The sequence below is a fragment of the Scyliorhinus canicula genome, unplaced genomic scaffold (genome assembly GCF_902713615.1).
Source record: "Scyliorhinus canicula unplaced genomic scaffold, sScyCan1.1, whole genome shotgun sequence".
NCBI lineage: Eukaryota > Metazoa > Chordata > Chondrichthyes > Carcharhiniformes > Scyliorhinidae > Scyliorhinus > Scyliorhinus canicula.
In genome coordinates, this window is record NW_024055676.1 from 589,423 (window position 1) to 613,439 (window position 24,017).

The 24,017-nt window shown below is 48.0% G+C and overlaps 1 protein-coding gene across 1 annotated transcript; it reads right to left on the bottom strand.

Moving 5' to 3' along the window:
* Nucleotides 1–15,325: 15,325 nt before the first annotated feature.
* Nucleotides 15,326–20,493, bottom strand: LOC119960643 (zinc finger protein 239-like). Its single transcript, XM_038788277.1, has 2 exons — nucleotides 20,260–20,493; nucleotides 15,326–16,865 (listed from the first exon to the last, which is right to left on the bottom strand). Exon 2 carries the CDS (start codon nucleotides 16,416–16,418, stop codon nucleotides 15,435–15,437), a length of 984 nt encoding a protein of 327 aa, XP_038644205.1. The 5' UTR covers nucleotides 16,419–16,865; nucleotides 20,260–20,493; the 3' UTR covers nucleotides 15,326–15,434.
* Between the last annotated feature and the right edge of the window lie 3,524 nt (nucleotides 20,494–24,017).

Below are 24,017 nucleotides of genomic sequence, written 5' to 3' on the forward strand. Positions count from 1 at the left end.
TTTCAAAAGGAAATTGGATACACAGTTGAGGGAAATAAACCTGTGAGGATACAGGGAGCAGGAGAATGGCACACACTGGATTGTTCCAGAGAGCTAGCATGGATTCAATGGCCGAATGCCCTTCTCTGTGCCATCATGTCTCTGACTCTTTTGTGTAATCTAGTTTTGGAATTTAACCACGGAGGGTTCAGATATCACTCAGATAAATCTGTGCTACACTCCCTCCGAGGCCATTCTATCCTTCCTCAGGTTTGTTGCCCAGAACTGAACACAGTTCTCCAGGTTTGGTCTAACCAGGGTTTGTGAATCTCGGGGCTTTTCCAGTCACACAGAGACCTGAAATCTTCCCTCACAGACAGATCAGACAAACTTTTACCTTCCACACCCAGATGCTGCTGATATTCAGGTTCTGATGAATCGAGTGACTTTGTCAGATCGCGATGTGACGTTTGGTTTGTGTTTCCCGTCTGTTAAACCTCCACTTCCAGTATCCTGCAAATTTACAGGAACCTCATTGTCAGTTTAGGATAGAAATTCACAACATTCTCTCCTCGCCAACTTTGATTAAATGTATTCCTGGAGGGTTGATCACATGACCTGCCCCATCCTCCAGCCATTAATCGGTCAACACATCCATCCTTGTGACACACTGCCTTCCTCAGCCAATTGGGAGGCAAAATGACTCATTACCTCACAGGACAGTGATTGACCGTCAGCCAAACGACCTTTATCCCATTTTCAATATTTTTATATACCCCCCACACTCCATCCCCCCCCCCACTCCCTCCACCCACCCCCCCACTCCCTCCACCCCCCCCCCCACTCCCTCCACCCACCCCCCCACTCCCTCCACCCACCCCCCCACTCCCTCCACCCACCCCCCACTCCCTCCACCCACCCCCCACTCCCTCCACCCACCCTCCCCCCCACCCACATACACTCACCCCCTCCGCCCCCCCACATACATTCACTCCCTCCCCCCCCCACCCACCCACCCACCCACCCACATACACTCACTCCCTCCGTTCTCACTCTGCTGCATCGAAGATACACCTGAAGGTGCTAACACATGCTGATGGACAGATCTGGTAAACCGCTGGCTTTAAAAGCAGACCAAGCAGGCCAGCAGCACGGTTCGATTCCCGTACCAGCCTCCCCGGACAGGTGCCGGAATGTGGCGACTAGGGGCTTTTCACAGTAACTTCATTGAAGCCTACTCGTGACAATAAGCGATTTTCATTTTCATTTTCATCTGCACAGCATTTCATATTCTCAACGGAGAGATCTTAAGAACCTCAGGACAGGAATCGGCCATTCGGCCCATCAATCCTGCTCTTCTATTTAATAAGATCATGGCTGATCGGATTGTGACCCTAAACTTCATTTTCTTCCTGTCACCCACAACCTTTGACTGCCTTTTGGATCTAACTGAGCCTTGAATATATTTAATGAAGCAGCTTCCACTGCTGACTGGGAATTTCCTTCCTTGCCAGAGATCAGAGTCCTCATTGATTTTAGCCCCGCAGCTGCAAACCAGGGAGCTGGCAATGATGGTGAAGGGTTTGCGGACCCACAAAGTGTTTCCAAATCCTCCCACCCACCGCCTGACGCTGACTCCGCTTCTCCGGCTCCTTCCGCCGAAGGCCTCGACCCCGCGCATGCGCAATTATGTTCAGCCCTGGCAGCTGCACCACGCATGCTCCAGCTCCCTGGGAATGATTGACGGCGATTCGCGATCAACAGAAAGTGGGGGCGGGTCTGGAGAACCGAGTGGGAGAGGCTGGTCCTCCAGCCAATCAGAGACAATGAGGGGCGGGGCTGAGCTGTCTCGGGTCCGTGATCGGTTCCGGGGGGAGTTGACGGTGCTCCGGGAGGACGGATCTGCCAGGTTGGTGGAGAGGCATCAAAACATCCTTTTCAAGATGAAACCATGAGAAATAACTTCTCCGTCCCCATATTTGCACCGAACAGGGTCACAACTTCTCGTGATAGGCCTTAGTTGACGCCACCTTTCTGGTGGGGTGGAGATGCCGCCTCTGGGCTGGGGTGAGCCCAGGGAGAAGTCTCACAAAACCAGGGTAAAGCCCAACAAATTTATTGGAAATCACAAGCTTTCGGAGCGCTGCTCCTTCCTCAGGTGAAGTGGAGGCAGGTTCACAGGCACAGTAGAAATAGGCAGATAAATAATTGCCAGATAATTGCAGACTGGAATGTGAGTCTCTGTAGGAACAGTCTGAGTGGAGTGAGGGATAATCACAGGTAATCGAGGTGTGAATTGTCTCAAACCAGGACAGTGAGTAGGATTCTGTAAATCCGGGCAGTATGGTAGGGGTTACATGTAATGTGATAATTCCTATCACATTCAAATTCAAATTCCTAGGGGTGCACATCACCAAAGATCTGTCCTGGTCCACTCACGTCGACGCTATCACCAAGAAAGCACAACAGTGCCTATACTTCCTCAGGAAACTAAGGAAATTCAGCATGTCCACATTAACCCTTACCAACTTTTACAGATGCACTATAAGAAAGCATCCTATCGGGCTGCATCACAGCCTGGTATGGCAACTGCTCGGCCCAGAACCGCTAGGAACTTCAGAGAGTCGTGAATACTGCCCAGTCCATCACACAAACCTGCCTCCCATCCATTGACCCCCATCTACACCTCCCGCTGCCTGGGGAAAGCGGGCAGCATAATCAAAGATCCCTCCCATCCGGCTTACTCACTTTTCCAACTTTTTCCATCGGGTCAGGAGATACAGAAGTATGAGAACACGCACGAACAGACTCAAAAACAGCTTCTTCCCCCACTGTCACCAGACTCCTAAATGACCCTCTTATTGACTGACCTCATTAACACTACACCCTGTATGCTTCATCCGATACCAATGCTTATGTAGTTACATTGTATATCTTGTTTTGCCCTATTATGTATTCTCATGTATTTTCTTGAATTTTGTTTAATTCCCCTTTCTTCCATGTGCTGAATGATCTGTTGAGCTGCTTGCAGAAAAATACTTTTCACTGTACGTCGGTACATGTGACAATAAACAAATCGAATCCAATCCAATATGAACCCGAGATCCCGGTTCAGGCCGGCGTCACGCGAGCAGAGTTTGACGACCAGTTTCTGCTCGGCAATTCTGTGTTGTCGTGTGTCTTTTTAAAAATAAATTTAGAGAATCCAATTATTTTTCCCCAATTAAGGGGCAATTTAGTGTGGCCAATCCACCTAACCTGCACATCTTTGGGTTGTGGGGGTGAAACCCACACATACATGGGAAGAATGTGCAAACTCCACAAGGACAGTGACCCAGGGCCAGGATTTAAACCCGGGTCCTCAGCGCTGCAGTCCCAGTGCTAACCACTTATTATGCCGCCCTTGTTGTCGTGTATCTTGAAGGCCGCCTTGGAAAATGTTTACCCAAAGACTGGAGGCTCAATCTTTCTGGTGGGCAAGATGCAGCAAGGCGCATGTCCGGCCGCCATCTGTGTAAGGGGCAAAATTTTGAATGACTGGGAGGAGATTGTTCCCATTGTTCAGAATGGAGGCAGCCTGTCCATCAAACTGCATTAGCCTTTGATCTGGGGAATTTGACCCTCCATTTCCCTTGTTTGCAGGGACCCAGATGATAAGTAGAGAAGTAAAGGAAAATAAGTGAATTCTGCTCTCTGGATCTCTCTCCCTCCTGGGATATCGTGCACCATGCCTCCAAAGATTTGTGGGTCTGTTCTTTACTCTGGGCCTGAATCCATCTCCATCACCCCTGCTCTCCCGAATCACCTTCCACCATTGTTCTCTGTCTTCAGTAATGAATGAGTTTAACATATTTTAAATATATTTAGCATGGTTCCATTGATCAGAAACTGAACTGGACTAGCCACATTAATACTGTGGCTACCAGTGCAGGTCAAAGGCTAGGAATCCTACGGCGAGTAACTCACCCCCTGACTCGCCTCAAAGCCTGTCCATCATCTGTAAGGCACAAGTCAGGACTGTTATGGAATACTCTCCACTTGCCTGGATGAGTGCAGTTCTAACAACACTAAAGAAGCTCGACACCATCCAGGACAAAGCAGCCCCGCTTGATTGCCCCCCTTCCACAAACATTGAAACCCTCCACCACCGACTAACAGTGGCAGCCGTGTGTACCATCTACAAGATGCACTGCAGTAACTCACCAAGGTTCCTTAGACAACACAATCCAAACCCATGACCACTACCATCTAGAAGGACAAGAGCAGCAGACATCTGGGGACCCCACCACCTGGAGGCTTCCCTCCAAGTCACTCACCACCCTGAGCTGGGAATATATCGCCGCTCCTCCTGTCACTGGGGCAATATCCTGGAACCACTTCCCTAACAGCACAGTGGATGTACCTACATGCCATTGACTGCAGTGGTTCAAGAAGGCAACTCAGTGCCACCTTCTGAAGGGTATCTAAGGATGGAGAATAAATGCTGGCCTAATCAGCATCCTGTAAATTAATTTTTTTAAAAAATGTTATTGTTACTTCCACCGACCATGTCTAAATGAGGTTTCCATCACTGCTCATCCCCCGACCATCTCACTGCACCTTTCAGAGTCAGGAATTGTTTTTCCTGTGGCGTAAAGCATTTTTCTTCCACTTCTGAGTTTATATTGACCATTTTTATTCTCTGGAGTTCGTTCTGCACAAAGTGAAAATGTGAAATCTGTTTCCCTCCCCACAGATCCTGCTGAGTGTTTCCAGCATTTCCTCTTTTTATTTCAGCTTTCCAGCAACTGCAGTATTTTGATTTTTTTATTGCAAGAAATGAAAATGAAATGAAAATCGCTTATTGTCACGAGTAGGCTTCAATGAAGTTACTGTGAAAAGCCCCTAGTCGCCACATTCCGGCGCCTGTCCGGGGAGGCTGATACGGGAACCTCACCACAGAGTCACTCATGGAAACACAGGCAGACCAATTAAGATCCAGTTTTTAGCAGGGTGGGTCCAGAGGCAGAATCTGGTCCATGGCCTCCAGTGTAAGTCTTTTTGCATTGAATCATTGAGTGATTACAATACAGACAGGGGCAGGGGCCATTCGGCCTGTCTAGCCTGTGCTAGCTCTCTGCGAGAACAAATGAACTTTTTCCACTTCCCTCCCTCTAACTAACAAGAGAAAGACCAGAGCAGGGAGAAGATAAGAGAGAGAGAGAGAGTGTCAAGGGCAGAGAGGAGATTACACAGTGAGAGAGAGACAAGCACTGAGGTGGAAATAAACGGTCTTGGTTATGATGTGGTTGGAAACCCATATTTAGGTGAAAGATGACACTGAGATTGTGAACCGTTTGATTCAGACAGTTCCCAGGGAGAGGGATGGAGCCACTGGTGAGGGAGTGGAGTTTATAACTGGGACTGAAGACAAGGCTTCAGTCTTGTCAATAATGAAATTGAGAGAGGAAATTTCTGCTTATCCAGTACTGGATATCTGATTAGTCAGGACGGTATGTTACCTGGAGGGGAAACACAAGATGACGATGTTCAATATGGAAGATTATTATTATTAATATATACCTGCTATCCCAGTCCTTTTGGGTGGTACATGTTGAGGGTTGGCAGACTTTTGTCGAGTTGTAGCTGTATAAACTTCATCCCCTTCAACCCTGCTGCTCCACGTCGCTCTCTCTCTCTTTGTGTTTATGTGGGTTCTCTCTCACTCCCTTTTTTCTGTTTTAAATCAGTTTGACAGGACATTGGAAAAGTAGCCAATAATCATCACCTGAATATCATCAGATTTTGAACATGGAATAGAAAAGCACTGTTCACAGTGAGGAGAAACCGTTCACGTGTTCTGTGTGTGGACGAGGATTCAGACAATCATCTGACCTGTTAAAACATCAGCGCAGTCACACTGGGGAGAGACCATTCACCTGCTCTCAGTGTGGGAAAGGATTCATTCAGTCATCCAACCTACTGAGACACCAGCGGATTCACACTGATGAGAGACCTTTTAAATGCCCAGACTGTGGGAAGTGCTATAAAAGTTCTGGGGATCTGAAGTCCCATCAACGTGTTCACACTGACGAGAAACCGTTCAGATGCTCTCACTGCGAGACTGGGTTCAGGCGATCATTTAACCTCACTCAACACCAGCGAGTTCACACCAGGGAGAGACCATTCACCTGCTCTAACTGTATGAAAGGATTTATTACCCCATCCCAACTGCGGACACACCAACGCATTCACACTGGGGAGAAGCCATTCACTTGCTCCAAGTGTGGGAAGGGGTTCACTTGTGCATCAGCTATGCTGGTTCACCAGTGAATTCACACCAGAGAGAAGCCATTCACCTGCCCTCATTGTGGGAAAGGATTCACTCAGTCATCCAACCTGCTGAGACACCAGCGGATTCACACTGATGAGACACCGTTAAATGCCTGGACTGTGAGAAGTACTGTCGAAGCTCCTGGGAACTGAAGTCCCATCAACGTATTCACACTGATGAAGGACCATTCAGCTGCTCTCCCATTGGGACTGGGTTCAAACGATCATCTGACCTTACTGTACATCAGGGCACTGACACTGAGAGAGGCTGTTCACCTGCTGTGAGTGTGGGAAGGGATTCACTTGTTCATCACACTTGCTGACACACCAGAAGGTTCACACTGATGAGACCTTTTAAATGTCCAGATTGCGGGAATTTTTAAATAATCCTTTTTGTCACAAGTGGACTTACATTAAAACTGCAATGAAGTTACTGTGAAAAGCCCGTAGTCGCTACATTCCAGCGCCTGTTTGGGTATAATGAGGGAGAATTCAGACTGTCCAAAGTACCTAATGGGACTTGTGGGAGGAAAGCGGAGCACCCGGAGGAAACCCACGCAGACATGGGGAGAACGTGCAGACTCCGCACAGACAGTGACCCAAGCTGGGAATCGAACCTGGGATCCTGGTGCTGTGAAGCCGTAGTGGTAGCCATTATGCTACCGTGCTGCCCACTGGAGCCCTGATATCCCACCAACTTGTTCACACTGCTGAGAGACGGTTCAAGTGCTCTCACTGTGACAGTAGGTTTAGGCGTTCATCTGACCCCACTGTACATCACAGTCACACTGCCGAGAGTCCATTCACCTGCTCTGAATGAGGGAAAGGATTCAGTATCACATCCTGCCTTCAGACACCAGAGAATTCTGACTGGGCAGAGGCCATTCACCTGCTCTGAATGTGGGAAAGGATTCAGTATCGCATCCTGCCTTCAGACACCAGAGAATTCAGACTGGGCAGAGGCCATTCACCTACTCTGAATGTGGGAAAGGATTCAGTATCGCATCCTGCCTTCAGACACCAGAGAATTCAGACTGGGCAGAGGCCATTCACCTACTCTGAATGTGGGAAAGGATTCAGTATCGCATCCTGCCTTCAGACACCAGAGAATTCAGACTGGGCAGAGTCCATTCACCTGCTCTGAATATGGGAAGACATTTAGTCAGTCATCCCAACTGCGGATACACCAGCGAGTTCACTGGGGAGAAACCATTCAGTTGTTCTATGTGTGGAAAACAATTCACTCATTCATCCTACCTGCTGATCCACCAGCGACTTCACACTGGGGAGAGGCCATTCACCTGTTCCAAGTGTAGGATGGGATTTGCTCACTTGTCCAACCTGGTGCGACATCAGCCAGTTCACACTGATGAGTGACCTATTAAATGCCCAGACTGCGGGAAGTGCTGTAAACTTTCCGAGGAACTTTATCTCCCATTGACGTGTTCACGGATGTGAGTGAGTTCAGGCGCTCTCACTGTGGGACTGGATTCAGGCAAACATCTCGCATCACAGTTCACCATTGCACTCACACTGGGAAGAGGCCATCTCATACTCCGAGTGTGGGAGGAGAGTCAATTAGACATACACCCTTCTGAGACAGCAGTGTATTCATACTGGGGAGAGGCCAACCATCTGCTCTATGTGTCTGTGTGTGTAGGGATTATCACAGTCACACAGTCTGCTGTTGGACAGTCATTCACTTGCCGTGTGTGTCTGTGTGTGTGTGCAGGGATTCACTGTCACAGTCTGCTGTTGGACAGTTGTTCACTTGCTGTGTGTGTGTGTGTGTGTGGGGGGGGATTCACTGTCACAGTCTGCTGTTCAACAGTCATTCGCTTGCTGTGTGTATAGGGATTCACTCAGTCACACAGTCTGCTGTTGGACAGTCATTCACTTGCCCTGTGTGTGTGTGTCGGGATTCACACAGTTTGCTGTTCGACAGTCATTCACTTGCCGTGTGTGTGTGTGTCGGGATTCACTCAGTCACACAGTTTGCTGTTCGACAGTCATTCACTTGCCCTGTGTGCGTGTGCAGGGATTCACTCAGTCACGCAGTCTGCTGTTCGACAGTCATTCACTTGCCCTGTGTGTGTGTGTCGGGATTCACTCAGTCACACAGTCTGCTGTTGGACAGTCATTCACTTTATGTGTGGAAATGTTTCAACTGACCTGATGAAAGTTCACACTGGGCTGAGACTGTTCATCTGATCTGAGTGGGAAGGGATTCACTCAGTCATTTAAACCTTTGACTCCTCAGTGAGTTCACACTGCACAGAGGGTGTGTGTGTGCTGCCTGGAAACACAGTTTCTGATAATGGAATTCATATTGATCAGAGATCCTGGATTTCATTTCAAATTGTTACAGTGTTGCTCCCTAAAAACTAAATATACCACGTGTTTTTACCGAATTATCCATAACACTTAATACGAGCTCGGAAACTAAGCAACAATGAGACATTTGTTCAATGTTTTTATTTCTATCACATAACCCATTCCAGACAGAGACCGTGAGATTACTGGATACTGACGGGAGGTCTCATCAGAAAGATCAGTGAGCACGTTATTCTAATCTGATCAATCTGCTCAAAGGTAGACCTGCTCAGGAACACCGAGATTTTATATTGATCCTTTTTGACTTTAGTAACGTGTTCTTTAATAAACAATTTTATTGAGGTAGTTTTTCGCTTTATAAACAGTTACAGACATCATCGAAAGAAAGCACAAAAGGCAAAAATGTGCAAACATCCACGTGCTTTCAATACTTCAATCGTAACATATTGCACAAGCCCGCTCCCCTCCCATATTTTCCCTCCTACTCTACTCTACCCCCCCCCCCCCCCCCCCCCCCCCCCGCTGACGCTCACTCTCCCGCAAAGAAGTCAATAAATGGTTGCCATCTCCGGGCGAACCCCTGCACAGATCCCCTCAAGGCGAACTTAATTTTCTCCATACCCAGGAAACTCGACATGTCCGCAAGCCACCACTCCGTCTTCGGGGGCTTTGAGTCCCCCCACGCCAATAATATTCGTCGCCGGGCTATCAGGGAAGCAAAGGCCAAAACATCGGCCTCTTTCGCCCCCTGGACTCCCGGGTCCTCCGAAACCCCAAAAATTGCCACCCCTGGGCTCATCACCACCCTCGTTTTTAGCACCCGGGACCTGACCCCCGCAAATCCCTCCCAGTACCCCCTCAGCTTAGGGCATGCCCAAAACATGTGCACGTGGTTCGCTGGTCCTCCCGCGCACCTAGCGCATTTGTCCTCTATCCCGAAGAATTTGCTCAACGTGTTCTTAACTTGTCAACACACTCTGGTTATTTATTTATCAAAGTGGAACACATGAACCCATTAATTCATTTGGTAAATGATGTCATGCTCTTTAGTCAGTCTGTGTGATATTACCACTACTTTTCTCATGGTTTAGAACTGAATATCTCCTCTCTTAAAAACTTAAGAATGTCTTTGTATTTAGTCCATCTCCTGACCCTCTGGCTCAGTGTTGAGAATATACATTGTCTGTCCTTTCGGATTATTTATCTCTTCATGTCCAATCTTATCCTCAGTCTGACCTCTGAGAACCTGTTTGTATTGTAGGTCCTTTGTTTTAATGTGTGTAAGTGTCATTACTGTTGAATAAAGTTTATTAAAGTTATTCAGATCTTCTCTGTGTTGCCTCCCTCTGTCTACATTCCCCATCATGACAATCAATAAGGTTCTTCCTTTTGTAGCTTTAGAGTTTTCTCTTGCTCGGTGCAAACATTTCTATTATATTCTTTCCCCTTGTAACCTGTTTACTTGAATTTCTGTAACATTGTGGCCTTTACACACACTTCCCCGAGGGGAACTCCGGGATTTTTCTGTATGTAAACTGTGGTCGCCGAAACCCCCCCACCCCTGATTAGTTGGAGATCCATTTCCCAGTCAGGCCTCCAGCCCTTCCTGTCTCTATTCGTGCACAGGCTCCTTTACTCTCAGCTAAATTCAGCCCTCAGCTCCATCACCTGGCTGTCAGTGACACGAACAATAGAGACAAACAGGTGCACGAGGGAAGTCAGAATTTGTGGATTAGGACCTCCATAAAGGTCAGCAAATTATTTTTTAAAAATTGAATTCCCAGTCAACAAATTAAAGAATCACACGGCGGGACTTCACGTGTTATGACTTTTAATGCAACAAACTAAAAGGTACATTAACCTACACATAGAACTTTGCTCTTTTTTAATAATAATAATCTTTATTATCGTCACAAGTAGGCTGACATTAACACTGCAATGAAGATACTGTGAAAAGCCCCTAGTTGCCACAGTCCGGCACCTGTTTGAGTACACAGAGGGAGAATTCCGGATGCCAAATTCATCTAACAAGCACACCTTTCGGGACTTGTGGGAGGAAACCGGAGCATCCGGAGGAAACCCACACAGACACAGGGAGAACGTGCAGACTGTACAACAGTGGCTCAAGTGGGAATTGAACCTGGCGCCCTGGCACTGTGAAGCAACAGTGCTAACCACTGTGCTACCATACCACAGTTACGCAATCTAAATTCGAACTGAACGATTATAGTTACTCTGCCCTGCAAGTCGAAACTGAATTATCTCAGAACCAGTCCAAAGTAATGAGTCATTCCCCAGGATTTACTTCCGTTCTTTTCACAGTCAGGCAGCCTTTAATCCCAGATCTGTCTTTCACAGTGAAAGATTAGCCAGCTGCCAGAAAACCGAGAGGAGGCACAAATAGGCCATTTTCTGGTTGGCAAGATGTAATGAGTGATGTATCACATCCATCAGTGCTGGAGCCTCAACGTTTTACAATTTATATCAATGACTTTGATGACAGTACCAAAGGTATGGTCGCTTAGTTTGCTGATGATGCAGGCAAAAAGGAAAAGGAGGTGGTGTTGCTCGAATAAGGGACGGCATCAGAACATTAGTAAGGGTGGATCTCAGATCAGGAATACAAACGTGGAATATGTTTGGGTGGAGACAAGAAACAGCATGGGGCAGGAAACATTGGTAAGAGCTGTTATAGGCGACCAAACAGTAGGGGTTGTGTGGGACATGGTATTAATCGCAGATTAGAGAAGCATGTAGCATGGGTAAAACAGTAATGGGTGATTTCAATCTGCATATACACTGGGTAAACTTTTTTTTTTAAATATAATTTTTATTGGAATTTTTTACAGAAAATATAAAACATAACGACAAACAATGAAATGCAACAAAATAACCCATAATAACTGTAACACCCCCAGACCATATGTATCCCATCCCCCCACCCCCCATGAACAACAAAAGAACTTAAAAATAAATTTAAATTAAATAAACAAACAGTCATTGTCCGCCCCCCCCTTTCCCTCCCCCGGGTTGCTGCTGCTAATGTCCCTGTACCCTATCGTTGAGCCAGAAAGTCGAGAAAAGGTTGCCACCGCCTAAAGAACCCTTGTACCGACCCTCTCAGGGCGAATTTGACCTTCTCGAGCTTAATGAAACCCGCCATGTCATTGATCCAGGTCTCCACGCTTGGGGGCCTCGCATCCTTCCATTGTAGCAAGATCCTTCGCCGGGCTACTAGGGACGCAAAGGCCAGCACGCCGGCCTCTTTCGCCTCCTGCACTCCCGGCTCCACCCCAACCCCAAAAATCGCGAGTCCCCATCCTGGCTTGACCCTGGATCCCACCACCCTCGACACCGTCCTCGCCACCCCCTTCCAGAACTCCTCCAGTGCCGGGCATGCCCAGAACATATGGGCATGGTTCGCTGGACTCCCCGAGCACCTGACACACCTGTCTTCACCCCCAAAGAACCTACTCATCCTCGTCCCAGTCATGTGGGCCCGGTGCAGCACCTTGAATTGGATGAGGCTAAGCCGCGCACACGAGGAGGAAGAATTAACCCTCTCCAGAGCATCAGCCCATGTCCCGTCTTCGATCTGTTCCCCCAGTTCCCCCTCCCACTTAGCTTTCAGCTCCTCTCCTGACGCCTCCTCCGCCTTCTGCATAACCTTGTAGATATCAGATATCTTCCCCTCTCCGACCCAGACCCCCGAAAGCACCCTGTCGCTCACCCCCCTCGCAGGAAGCGAAGGGAATCCCTCCACCTGCCGCCTAGCAAATGCCTTTATCTGCAGATACCTGAACATGTTCCCCGGGGGGAGCCCAAATTTCTCCTCCAACTCCCCCAGGCTCGCAAACCTCCCATCAATAAACAGGTCCCTCAGCTGTCTGATGCCCGCTCTGTGCCAACTCTGAAATCCCCCATCAATATTCCCCGGGACGAACCTATGGTTCCCCCTTAACGGAGCCTCCATCGAGCCCCCCACTTCTCCCCTATGTCGCCTCCACTGCCCCCAAATCTTGAGGGTAGCCGCCACCACCGGGCTCGTGGTATACCTCGTAGGAGGGAACGGCCACGGCGCCGTTACCAGGGCCCCCAGGCTTGTATCGCCACAGGACGCCCTCTCCATCCGTTTCCATGCTGCCCCCTCCCCCTCCATTACCCACTTGCGCACCATCGACACATTGGCCGCCCAATAATACCCCGAGAGATTGGGTAACGCCAGCCCCCCACCATCTCTACCCCGCTCCAAGAAGACCCTCTTCACCCTCGGGGTCCCATGCGCCCAAACAAAGCTCATGATGCTGCTAGTCACCCTTCTAAAAAAGGCCCGAGGGATAAAGATGGGCAAACACTGAAAAAGGAACAAGAACCTCGGGAGAACCGTCATTTTGACGGACTGCACTCTACCCACCAACGATAGCGGCACCATGTCCCACCTTTTAAATTCCTCTTCCATCTGCTCCACCAGCCTGGTAAAATTAAGCTTATGGAGAGTCCCCCAACTCCTGGCCACCTGCACCCCCAGGTATCTGAAACTCTTCACTGCCCTCTTAAATGGGAGTCTCCCAATTCCCTCCTCCTGATCACCCGGGTGTACTACAAATACCTCACTCTTGCCTAAATTTAACTTATAGCCCGAGAAGCCCCCAAATTCCGCTAACAGCTCCATCACCCCCGGCATTCCCCCTTCTGGATCCGCCACATACAACAGCAGGTCGTCCGCATACAGCGATACACGATGTTCCTCCCCACCCCACACCAGACCCCTCCATCTCCCTGACTCCCTCAACGCCATAGCCAGAGGTTCAATCGCCAGTGCAAAGAGCAAGGGGGACAGGGGGCACCCCTGTAGGTCAGCACCTTCTAAGAAAAATTCAAATTCCCTGTCAACAAATTAAAGGATCACACAACAGGACTTTTAATGCAACAAACAAACTGGAAGCTACTTTAACTCGGAAACCTATACATTAAACTATAAAATAGAACTTCGCCCTTTATACAAGCTAAAATCACACTCCACAATTACAGTTTACTCTTTCCTGGAAGTCAAAACTTAATTATCTCAGAATCTGCCCAAAGTGATGATTCATTCCTGAGTATTTACTTCCGTTCTTCAACCAAGACACGGAGGGAAAAAAATAGAATAGAATGTGAACTAGAAAAATATATAAAAATGGACTGTAAAAGCTTCTATGGCTACATAAAAAGGAAACGTTTGGCTAAGACAAAGGTTTGTCCATTCCAGATAGAGTCAGGAGAATTTAGAATGAGGAATAGAGATCTCTACAGCCACCTCGTTCATCAGCTTTTGGGTATTTATTCATTTTCAACCCCATTAATTTCTCCAGTGCTACTTTTTCACCAATACTAATCTCTGCCAGTCCCTTGGTTCTCTGGTGTTTTGGGGACAAATTCTGTATCTTCCTCTGTGAAGACAGACTCACGTTGTTTAGTTTCTCTGCCATTTCCTTACTCTCCATTATAAACTTTCCTGTCTCTGCCTGGAATGGACCCACATTGGTCTTTGCTAATCTTTTCCTTTTCACATTCCTGTAGAAGCTTTTCCAGTCAGTTTTTATCTTTCTCGCCAGTTTGCTCTCATCATTTTCTTGATCCTCCTTTGTTGAATTCTAATGGATCTCATGGAATCTTTAACTATTCTTGTTAACCAATGTTGCATCACTTTTCCTGTTGGATATTTGTTCCTTAAAGGAATCTATATTTAGAACGTAGAACATCGAGAAATACAGCACAGAACAGGCCCTTCGGCCCACGATGTTGTGCCGAACTTCTGTCCAAGGTTAATCATAGATCATAGAATTTTGGACACTAAGGGCAATTTATCATGGCCAATCCACCCAACCTGCACATCTTTGGACTGTGGGAGGAAACTGGAGCACCCGGAAGAAACCCACGCACACATGGGGAGGATGTGCAGACTCCACACAATGACCCAAGCCGAAATCGAACCTGGGACCCTGGAGCTGTGAAGCAATTGTGCTATCCACAATGCTACCGTGCTGCCCTTAAGAACAAATTAATCTACACTCCATTATTCTACCATAATCCATGTACCTATCCAATAGCCGCTTGAAGTTGTATTTATGTGAATAAAGGTTGCAAAAATCCCAGAGGAGCATAGGCTGCTCTCCCCTTTGACAGAGAGAGAGCTGCCTGGAGGTGATTTAACCCGAGGGTCAGTACACCTCAGGCGAGGGGCCTGGTTGAGAAGGCGGGGCCTTCATCAATAAATTCAGCCAGTACGGGAGTTGAATCCTCACTGTTGGCCTCGCTCTGCATCACAACCCAGTCGTCCAGCCAACTGAGCAAACCAACCCCCTGATAAATATGAAATAATTCCTTAAATATTAGGTATTCCCTGTACCAATCAGTTTCCCAGTCCACCTCAGACAACTTGCCCTTCATACCCTGATAGTTTTCTTCTGTGAGGAACACCCAGATAAATTAAACAAAAGAACCATGTAACCACCAGGGCCCATCTCCATGGCAACGTGGCATGCTTTGGGGGGTATCAAACAGAAATAGCAACTAAATATCTTCACACTTCCAGACCCCCTTTCACTCTGTGATCCTTGTGCAATTTGAAGCCAGGTACCAGCAACAAGGCTCAAAGAGCATCAGCCCACTGGAGGCAAAGTGGTGAGACCGGCCAGTCCAGCAGAAAGAAACCCTCTGACCATCCCCACTGACCACCTGTCAGAATGAACAAAATGCAGTCCTGGGTGTAGAGCAGAAACAATAACAGCAAAATCCAACCCCTGTAATCAATTGTGAAATTGTTGGTGTCACAGCAGGTGCAAAGAAACATGTAATCCCATCTCACATTGAGATGTGAATGGCCTCTCCCCAGTGTGAACTTGGTGTCTCCGCAGGTTGGATAACTGAGTAAATCCTCTCCCACACTGAGAGCAGATGAATGGCCTCTCCCCAGTGTGAACTCGCTGGTGTCTCCACAGGTGGGATAACTGAGTGAATCCCTTCCCACACTGAGAGCAGGTGAACGGCCTCTCCCCAGTGTGAACTCGCTGGTGTCTCCGCAGGGTGGATGAATCAATGAATTCCTTTCCACACTGAGAGCAGGAGAATGGCCTCTCCCCAGTGTGAACTCGTTGGTGTCTCCGCAGGTCAGATACTTCACTAAATCCTTTCCCACACTGAAAACAGGTGAACGGCCTCTCCCCAGTGTGAACTCGCTGGTGTTTCTGCAGGTCGGATACCTCAGTAAATCCCTTCCCACACTGAGAGCAGGTGAATGGTCTTTCCCCAGTGTGAAATCGCTGGTGTCTCTGCAGGGTGGATAACTGAGTGAATCCCTTCCCACACTGAGAGCAGGTGAATGGCCTCTCCCCGGTGTGAACACGCTGGTGTCTCCGCAGTTCGGATACTTCACTAAATCCTTTCCCACACTGAAAACAGGTGAACGGCCTCTCCCCAGTGTGAACTCGCTGGTGTTTCTGCAGGTCGGATACTTCACTAAATCCTTTCCCACATTGAGAGCAGGTGAATGGCCTCTCCCCAGTGTGAACTCGCTGGTGTCTCAATAGGTGGGATGAATCATAGAATCCTTTCCCACATTCGGAGCAGGTGAACGGCCTCTCCCCAGTGTGAACTCGCTGGTGTGACTGCAGGTTGGATAATTGAGTAAATCCTTTCCCACACTGAGAGCAGGTGAACGGCCTCTCCCCAGTGTGACTGCGTCGATGAGTCTCCAGCTGAGATGGGAATCTGAATCCCTTCCCACAGTCCACACATTTCCACGGTTTCTCCATGTTTTGGTTTTCCTCGTGTCTCTCCACGTTGGGCAATCACAGATACAACACGGGTACGGTCTCTTCCCGCTGTGAATGGTGTGATTTATTTTCAGGCTGTGTAACTGGTTAAAGCTCTTCCCACAGTCAGTTCACTGGAACACTCTCACTCGGGTGTGTGTTGTGTGGGTCTCGGTGCTTTTCCAGTCACACTGATCTTTCCACAGTCAGTTCACTGGAACTCTCTCACTCGGGTGTGTGTTGTGTGGGTCATGGTGCTTTTCCAGTCACAGTGATGTTTGAAATGTTTAGAAGCTGACAGTTCAGGCAATCAGTTCTTCTTCTAGATTCAAAGGCGGATGATATTCAGAGTCCGATGATATTCAGGTTCCAAGCAATTGGGTGACTCTGTCAGATCGTGATGTAACGTTTGAGATTTCTGTCTGTCACTCCACCTCATCTAATATCCTGTGAAAACAAAATACCAAAGTCATCATTGTTAGTACAGGATAGAAACTCAGACAGACAATTCTAGTTCCGATGGAACATAATTTCCTCTCTCGTTCTCCAAAAGCTTTAAATCTCCATCCCACACAATCTCCCTCCATTCTCACTCTGCTGTATCTAATATTCACCCTCCCAATTCTCCTGAAGGTGCTGGTTGATGTGGATTAACAGATCCAAGCTCAGCTCTCTGCTTCCTGACCAGGACACAGAGATTATAATAGGAGCAAGACTAGGCTATTCGGCCCACATTCGGCCTACTGAGTCTGCTCAACTATTCAATGAGATCCTTGGCCGATCTACCACAGCACCGTTTTCCCACACTATCCCCCATATCCCTCGACATCTTCAATATCTAGAAACCTATCAGTCTGTGTCTTGAAAATACTTGATGACTGAAGCTCCAGAATCCTCGGGGGTACAGAATTCCAAACCTTCACCACATCCTCGAGTAAAGAAATCCCTTCTCATCTCAACTTTCTCTCCATTTTCCTGCCAGTTCCCCATAACGCTCGACACCCTCTATCAGAAATCTGTCTGTGGGGGAGGGGGCAGGGGTCAGCCATGTGATACGGGTGCGGGAGTAGCTGCTTTTCAGCAGGTTCTGGTGCCACTCACCTATAATCTGTCACTTATCCCGATTGCCCGGCACTATTCTACCTAATCCTTGAATTCATATTTGTTATTGTGTCCCTGAAACACTTCAGAGTTCGGCCTGGTAGGATTGTGCCGGAAAATGTGAAGATAGGCGTCGATAAAACAGCGCTGGCAGATTCTGTGGGAATGTTGTCTTTTCAACATGGCGGCCTGACCCTCAGGAGGTCTCTCGACCCCGCGCTCTCTGGGGCTCTGGGAGGTGGCGAAAATGATGACTGCCGACATTATCCATTTTATTGACCAGAATGTGCTCATGCGGTCCAGCTGTAAAACACCATGAAGAGGCTCGATGATCCGGAGGAGAGAATCCTGAACATTCAGCAAGATGCCTCCTCAACGGCGGCAAGAATTCAATCCTTTGAAAACCAGCTAAGTGGCTGGCGGAGGTCCTGGAGGACCAGGGCCAGAGAAAGAACATCCGAGTCATCGGCCTGTCCGATGGTCATCATAGAATTTACAGTGCACTCGGCCACCAAGTCTGCGCCTTGGAAACAGCACCCCACTCAAGCCCATACCTCCATCCCATCCCCGTAACCCCATGTAACCTTTTATTTGGGTACTGAGGGATATTTATCATGGCCGATCCACCTAACCTGCACATCTTTGGACTGTGGGAGGAAACCGGAGCACCTGAAGTAAACCCACACAAACACAGGGAAAACGTGCAGACTCCGCACAGACAGTGACCCAAGCCAGGAATCGATCCTGGGACACTGGAGCTGTGAAGTGACTGTGCTAACCACTGTGCTATGATGCTGCCCATAAATGATGTTATTTTTTGTCCATTTAGTGTAGAGACTAAGGCTCCCGTTTGGTTTTTCAAGGACTGACTGCCATGTTTTCTCAAGCTGGATGTGAAGCCTGGCCGTTTCAAATTAGAAAGGGTTCATCGTATCCTGTCTCTGAGGCTGAGGGATAGTTTTCATCCCAGGCCTGTAATCATTCACTTCCACAACTTGAGAGAATGTCCTGGAGAGGGAACGGCGAGGTGGCACCTGGCTCCAGGAAGGAATGAGGATCTACTTCTTCCAGGACTTTTTGGCAGCAACACAAAGCGTCGAGGCTTCGATGAAGTTCAGAGGTAGCTCAAGGCTGTGGGGAGTGAATTACGTCAGGCTTTATCCTGAGACCCGAAAAATGGTCTCCAACAACTCCATCAAGTCTTTCAATAATCCAACTATTGCCTTGACCTTCATTAAATCCATGAAGGACAAGGATCTGGAGGGATGGTTTACAGCTCGGACTAACTCAGGTTCTAATCAGGACTCTTTCCGTGTCATGGTGTTATCTGAATTTCAGAATCACAGAAATACACATAGGGACAGGAGTAGGCCATTCAACCCCTCGAGTCTGTCCTGCCATTTAGTGAGATCATTTCTGATCTGTGACCTATCCCTGAATATCTTTGCTAAAGAAAACGCTATCTCAGATTTAAACTTAACAACTGATTCAGCTTCACCTGCTGTTTGTGGGAGAGAGTTCCAAACCTCTCCCACCCTGTGTGTGAAGAAGTTCTTCCTAATATCTGTAGAGATAGAGATAGATAGCGAAATACAGCACAGAACAGGCCCTTCGGCCCACGATGTTGCACCGAACTTTTGTCCTAGGTTAATCATAGAATTTGGACAATTTTTCATGGCCAATCCACCCAACCTGCACATCTTTGGACTGTGGGAGGAAACCGGAGTACCCGGAGGAAACCCACGCAGTCACGGGGAGGATGTGCAGACTCCGCACAGACAGTGACCCAAGTCAAAATCGAACTTGGGACCCTGGAGCTGTGAAGCAATTGTGCTATCCACAATGCTACCGTGCTGCCCTTAGAAGTTAACCTACACTCCATTATTCTACCCTAATCCACGAGATCCAATAGCCGTTTGAAGGTCCCTAACGTTTCCGACTCAACTACTTCCACAAAACTGTACTGGATGGTCTGGTACTAATTTTCAGACAATAATGCCTAGTTTTAGCATCTCCAACCAGTGGAAATAGTTTATCTTTATCTACCCTGTCTTTCCCTTTTAATATCTTAAATACTTCAATCAGATCACACCTTAATTGTCTAAATATTCGGCGAAATCAGGCCTAATTGGTGGTTAAAACTTTGGGTCAGAGCTTCTGCAATCTCTCCCTCACGTCCCACAGCATCCTGGGACACAATTCATCCAGACCTGGTAATCTAATAATCTTATGGGCGGCACGGTAGCACAGTGGATAGCACTGCTGCATCACAGCACGAGGCACCTGGGTTCGATTCCAGGCTTGGATCACTGTCTGTGCGGAGTCTGCACATTCTCCGTGTCTAGGTGGGTTTCCTCTGTGTGCTCCGGTTTCCTCCCACAAGTCCCGAAGATGAGCTTGTTAGATGAATTGGACATTCTGAATTCTCCCTCTGTGTACTCGAACAGGCGCCGGAATGTGGCGACTAGGGGATATTCACAGTAACTTCATTGCAGTGTTAATGTCAGCCTCCCTGTGACACTAATATTAAAGATTATTATGAATGGGCCAAAGGGCCTTTATCCGTGCTGTAAAGAGAGGCAATGAATGAGAAGGACTTTACAGAGAAACTGCCAAAGCCTCAACATTCACCAGCTCTAAGGACTCACCTTAGCTCCCTTTCCAATCTGAAAGCAGCCTGAGCTGGATTTACATTCCCATTAATTCATCATTGCTGGGTGATAATCCTGTACTTCCTTACCTCACACCACTGTGACAGCACCTTCACTACACAGACTGCAGCAACTGACCAAACATCACCTTCCCAGTTATTCCTGAAGGCACCGCCTTCCCAACCTGGCCCCTTGCCTGAGGTGTGGTGATCCTCAGGTCACATCACCGCCGGTCAGCTCTCTCTCCCGGGATCAGGCCCTGATTCACAGCCACCATCTTGGGGAAGCAGAGCGCATGCGCTGGCGTCTTGGTGATGCAACAGCTCGTGGGCGGGGCCTGAAGGTTTCTGTTCCCAGCCGGGTCCTAGTGCCCGACGGAAAATTAACGAGGAACAGGTTTTCAAAAGGTTTCACCCACTCCCAGCCTGAAGCTGATGTTTGTAGCCTGGAGGTGTCTATGTATCACGTATACATTCAGTGTGAGAGGCTTGAGCCTCTATACAGCTACCTGAAGGGGGTTTTCCAAAGGTTGATTACATTTCGTGGTCCTTTCACTCCATTATCAGGATGTTTGTGTGATATTTTCTTACCCTCAGCGTGATATTTCTTTATTTAAAATACATTTCAGCAGCAAGTTACTGGTGATTTTTAAAGGATAGAAGGTTATTTATTATCGCACCCTTTCCCTGGATGTTTGAGCATCTCAGTCTCTCGGCTCTTTCACTCACTGACACACGCACAGAAATTAGCTGCAGGTCAAGTTGAAGCTATAATGATGAAAATGGAATGTAGACTGCAATCTTTATATCGCTGCAGGCCTGTTGGCTTTTTGTTTAGCTGATACTTTAGCTGGAGGGAAGCGTTTTTAGACACAAATAATTCTCATGAGTCTCTGAAGCTTCTTGTAGATGAATAGCCAGGAGATTGATTCTCAGGTGGGTTTCCTCCGGGTGTTCTGGTTTTCTCCCACAAGTCCCGAAAAACGTACTGTTGGGTAATTTGGACATTCCCAATTTTCCCTTCGTGTACCCGAGCAGGCTCCGGAATGTGGCGATTAGGGCTTTTCACAGTAACATTTATTGGAAGCCAACTTGTGACAATAATGATTATTATTATTATTAGCATGGACAGAAGATTGGCTAACTATTCGGCGGCATGGTAGCACTGTTGCTTCACAGCACCAGGGTCCCAGGTTCGATACCTGGCTTGGGTCACTGTCTGCATGTTTTTACCGTGTCTGTGTGGGTTTCCTCTGGGTGCTCATTTCCTCCCACAAGTCCCGAAAGACGTGCTTGTTCGATGAATTGGACGTTCTGAATTCTCCCTCTGTGTACCCATTCAGGCGCCAGAATGTGGCGACTTACCAGAGTTTTCACAGTAACTTAATTGCAGTTTTATTGTAAGCCTACTTGTGACAATAATAAAGATTATTGTTATTATTATAAAAGACAGAAAATTGGGAATAGGGGGCATATTCAGAATGGTAGCTTAGAACTAGTGGAGTGCCACAGTGATCCGTACTGGGGCCACAGTTATTCACCATATATATTAATGACTTGGACGAGGGAAGTGATTGGATTGGATTTGTTTATTGTCACATGTACCGAGGCACAGTGAAAAGTATTTTTCTGCAAGCAGCTCAACAGATCATCCAGTACATGGGAAGAAAAGGGAATTAAACAAAATTCAAGAAAATACAAGAAAATACATAATAGGGCAACACAAGATACACAATGTAACTACATAACCATTGGCATCGGATGAAGCATACAAGATGTAGTGTTAATGAGGTCAGTCAATAAGAGGGCCATTTAGGAGCCTGATGACAGTGGGGAAGAAGCTGTTTTTGAGTCTGTGCGTGCATGTTCACAGATTTCTGTATCTCCTGCCCAATGCAAGAAATTGGAAAAGTGAGTAAGCCGGGTGGGAGGGATCCTTGATTATGCTGCCCGCTTTCCCCCGGCAGTGGGAGGTGTAGATGGAGTCCATGGATGGGAGGCAGGTTTGTGTGATGGACTGGGCGGTATTCACAACTCTCTGAAGTTCCTTGCGGTCCTGGGCCGAGCAGTTGCTATACCGGGCTGTGATGCAGCCGATAGGATGCTTTCTGTAGTGCATCTGTAAAAGTTGGCAAGGGGTAATGTGGACATGCCGAATTTCCTTAGTTTCCTGAGGAAGTATAGGCGCTTTCTTGGTGATAGCGTCGATGTGAGTGGACCACAGAGCTTCTTCCCCACTGTCACCAGGCTCCTAAATGGCCCTCTTATTGACTGACCTCATTAACACTACATCTTGTATGCTTCATCCGATGCCAATGGTTATGTAGTTACATTGTATATCTTGTGTTGCCCTATTATGTATTTTCTTGTATTTTCTTGATTTTTGGTGATGTGCACCCCTAGGAATTTGAAACTGCTAACCATCTCCACCTCGGCCCCGTTGATGCTGACAGGGGTGTTAAGTACTTTGCTTTCTGAAGTCAATGACCAGCTCTTTAGTTTTGCTGGCATTAAGGGAGAGATTGTTGTCATTACACCACTCCACTAGGTTCTCTATCTCCCTCCTGTATTCTGACTCGTCGTTATTCGAGATCCGGCCCACTATGGTCGTATCGTCAGCAAACTTGCAGATGGAGTTGAAACCAAGTTTTAAAAAAATAAATTTTTATTAAGATTTTCAAAAACGTATCAAAAACATAAAATAACAGCAAGAAAACCGTATTAACAACAACAAAAAGAAATAACACAAGAACCCCCAAGACCAAATCCCCCCCCCCCCCCCCCCCCCCCAGTAACTACAAAAAGAAGAAATAGATAAGCACTCGGCATATTCAATAAACACATATACACATTTCTCCCTTCTCCCGCAACAAACCCCCCCTCTCCCCCCTCCCCTCCCCCCGTCTGCTGCTGCCGGCCTATTTTTCTACCGTTCTGCCAGGAAGTCCAGGAAAGGCTGCCACCGCCTAAAGAACCCCTGTGCTGATCCCCTCAGGGCAAATTTCACCTTCTCCAATTTGATGAACCCTGCCATATCTTTGATCCAGGCCTGCACACTTGGGGGCCTCGCATCCTTCCATTGAAGCAAAATCCTCCGCCGGGCTACTAGGGACGCAAAGGGCAGCACACCGGCCTCTTACACCTCCTGCACTCCCGGCTCCACTGCAACCCCAAAATTTGCGAGTCCCCAGCCTGGCTCGACCCTGGATCCTACCACCCTCGACATTGTTCTTGCTACCCCCTTCCAAAATTCCCCCAGCGCTGGGCATGCCTAGAACATATGGGCATGGTTCGCTGGGCTCCCCGAGCACCTAGCACACCTGTCTTCGCCCCCGAAAAACCTACTCATCCTCATCCCGGTCATATGGGCCCTGTGCAGCGCCTTGACCTGTATGAGGCTAAGCCTCGCACAGGAAGAGGAGGAATTCACCCTTTCCAGGGCATCCGCCCACGTCCCCTGCTCAATCTCCTCACCCAGCTCCTCTTCCCATTTACCCTTCAGCTCCCCCACCAAAGCCTCATCCACCTCCTGCTTGACGTGGTACACGTCCAAAATCCTCCCCCCTCCAACCCACACCCCCGAGAGCACCCTGTCCCGTACCCCACATGGGGGCAGCAGAGGGAACCCCTCCACCTGCCGCCTGGCAAACGCCCGAACCTGCATGTACCTAAACATGCAGGGGGGAGCCCAAACTTCCCTTCTAACTCACCCAGGCTCGCAAAACTCCCATCCACAAACAGGTCCCTCAACCTCCTGATACCTACCCTATGCCAGCCAAGTAACACACCATCGATGCTCCCTGGAACAAACCGCTGGTTCCCCCGTATCAGGGACTCCATTGAGCACC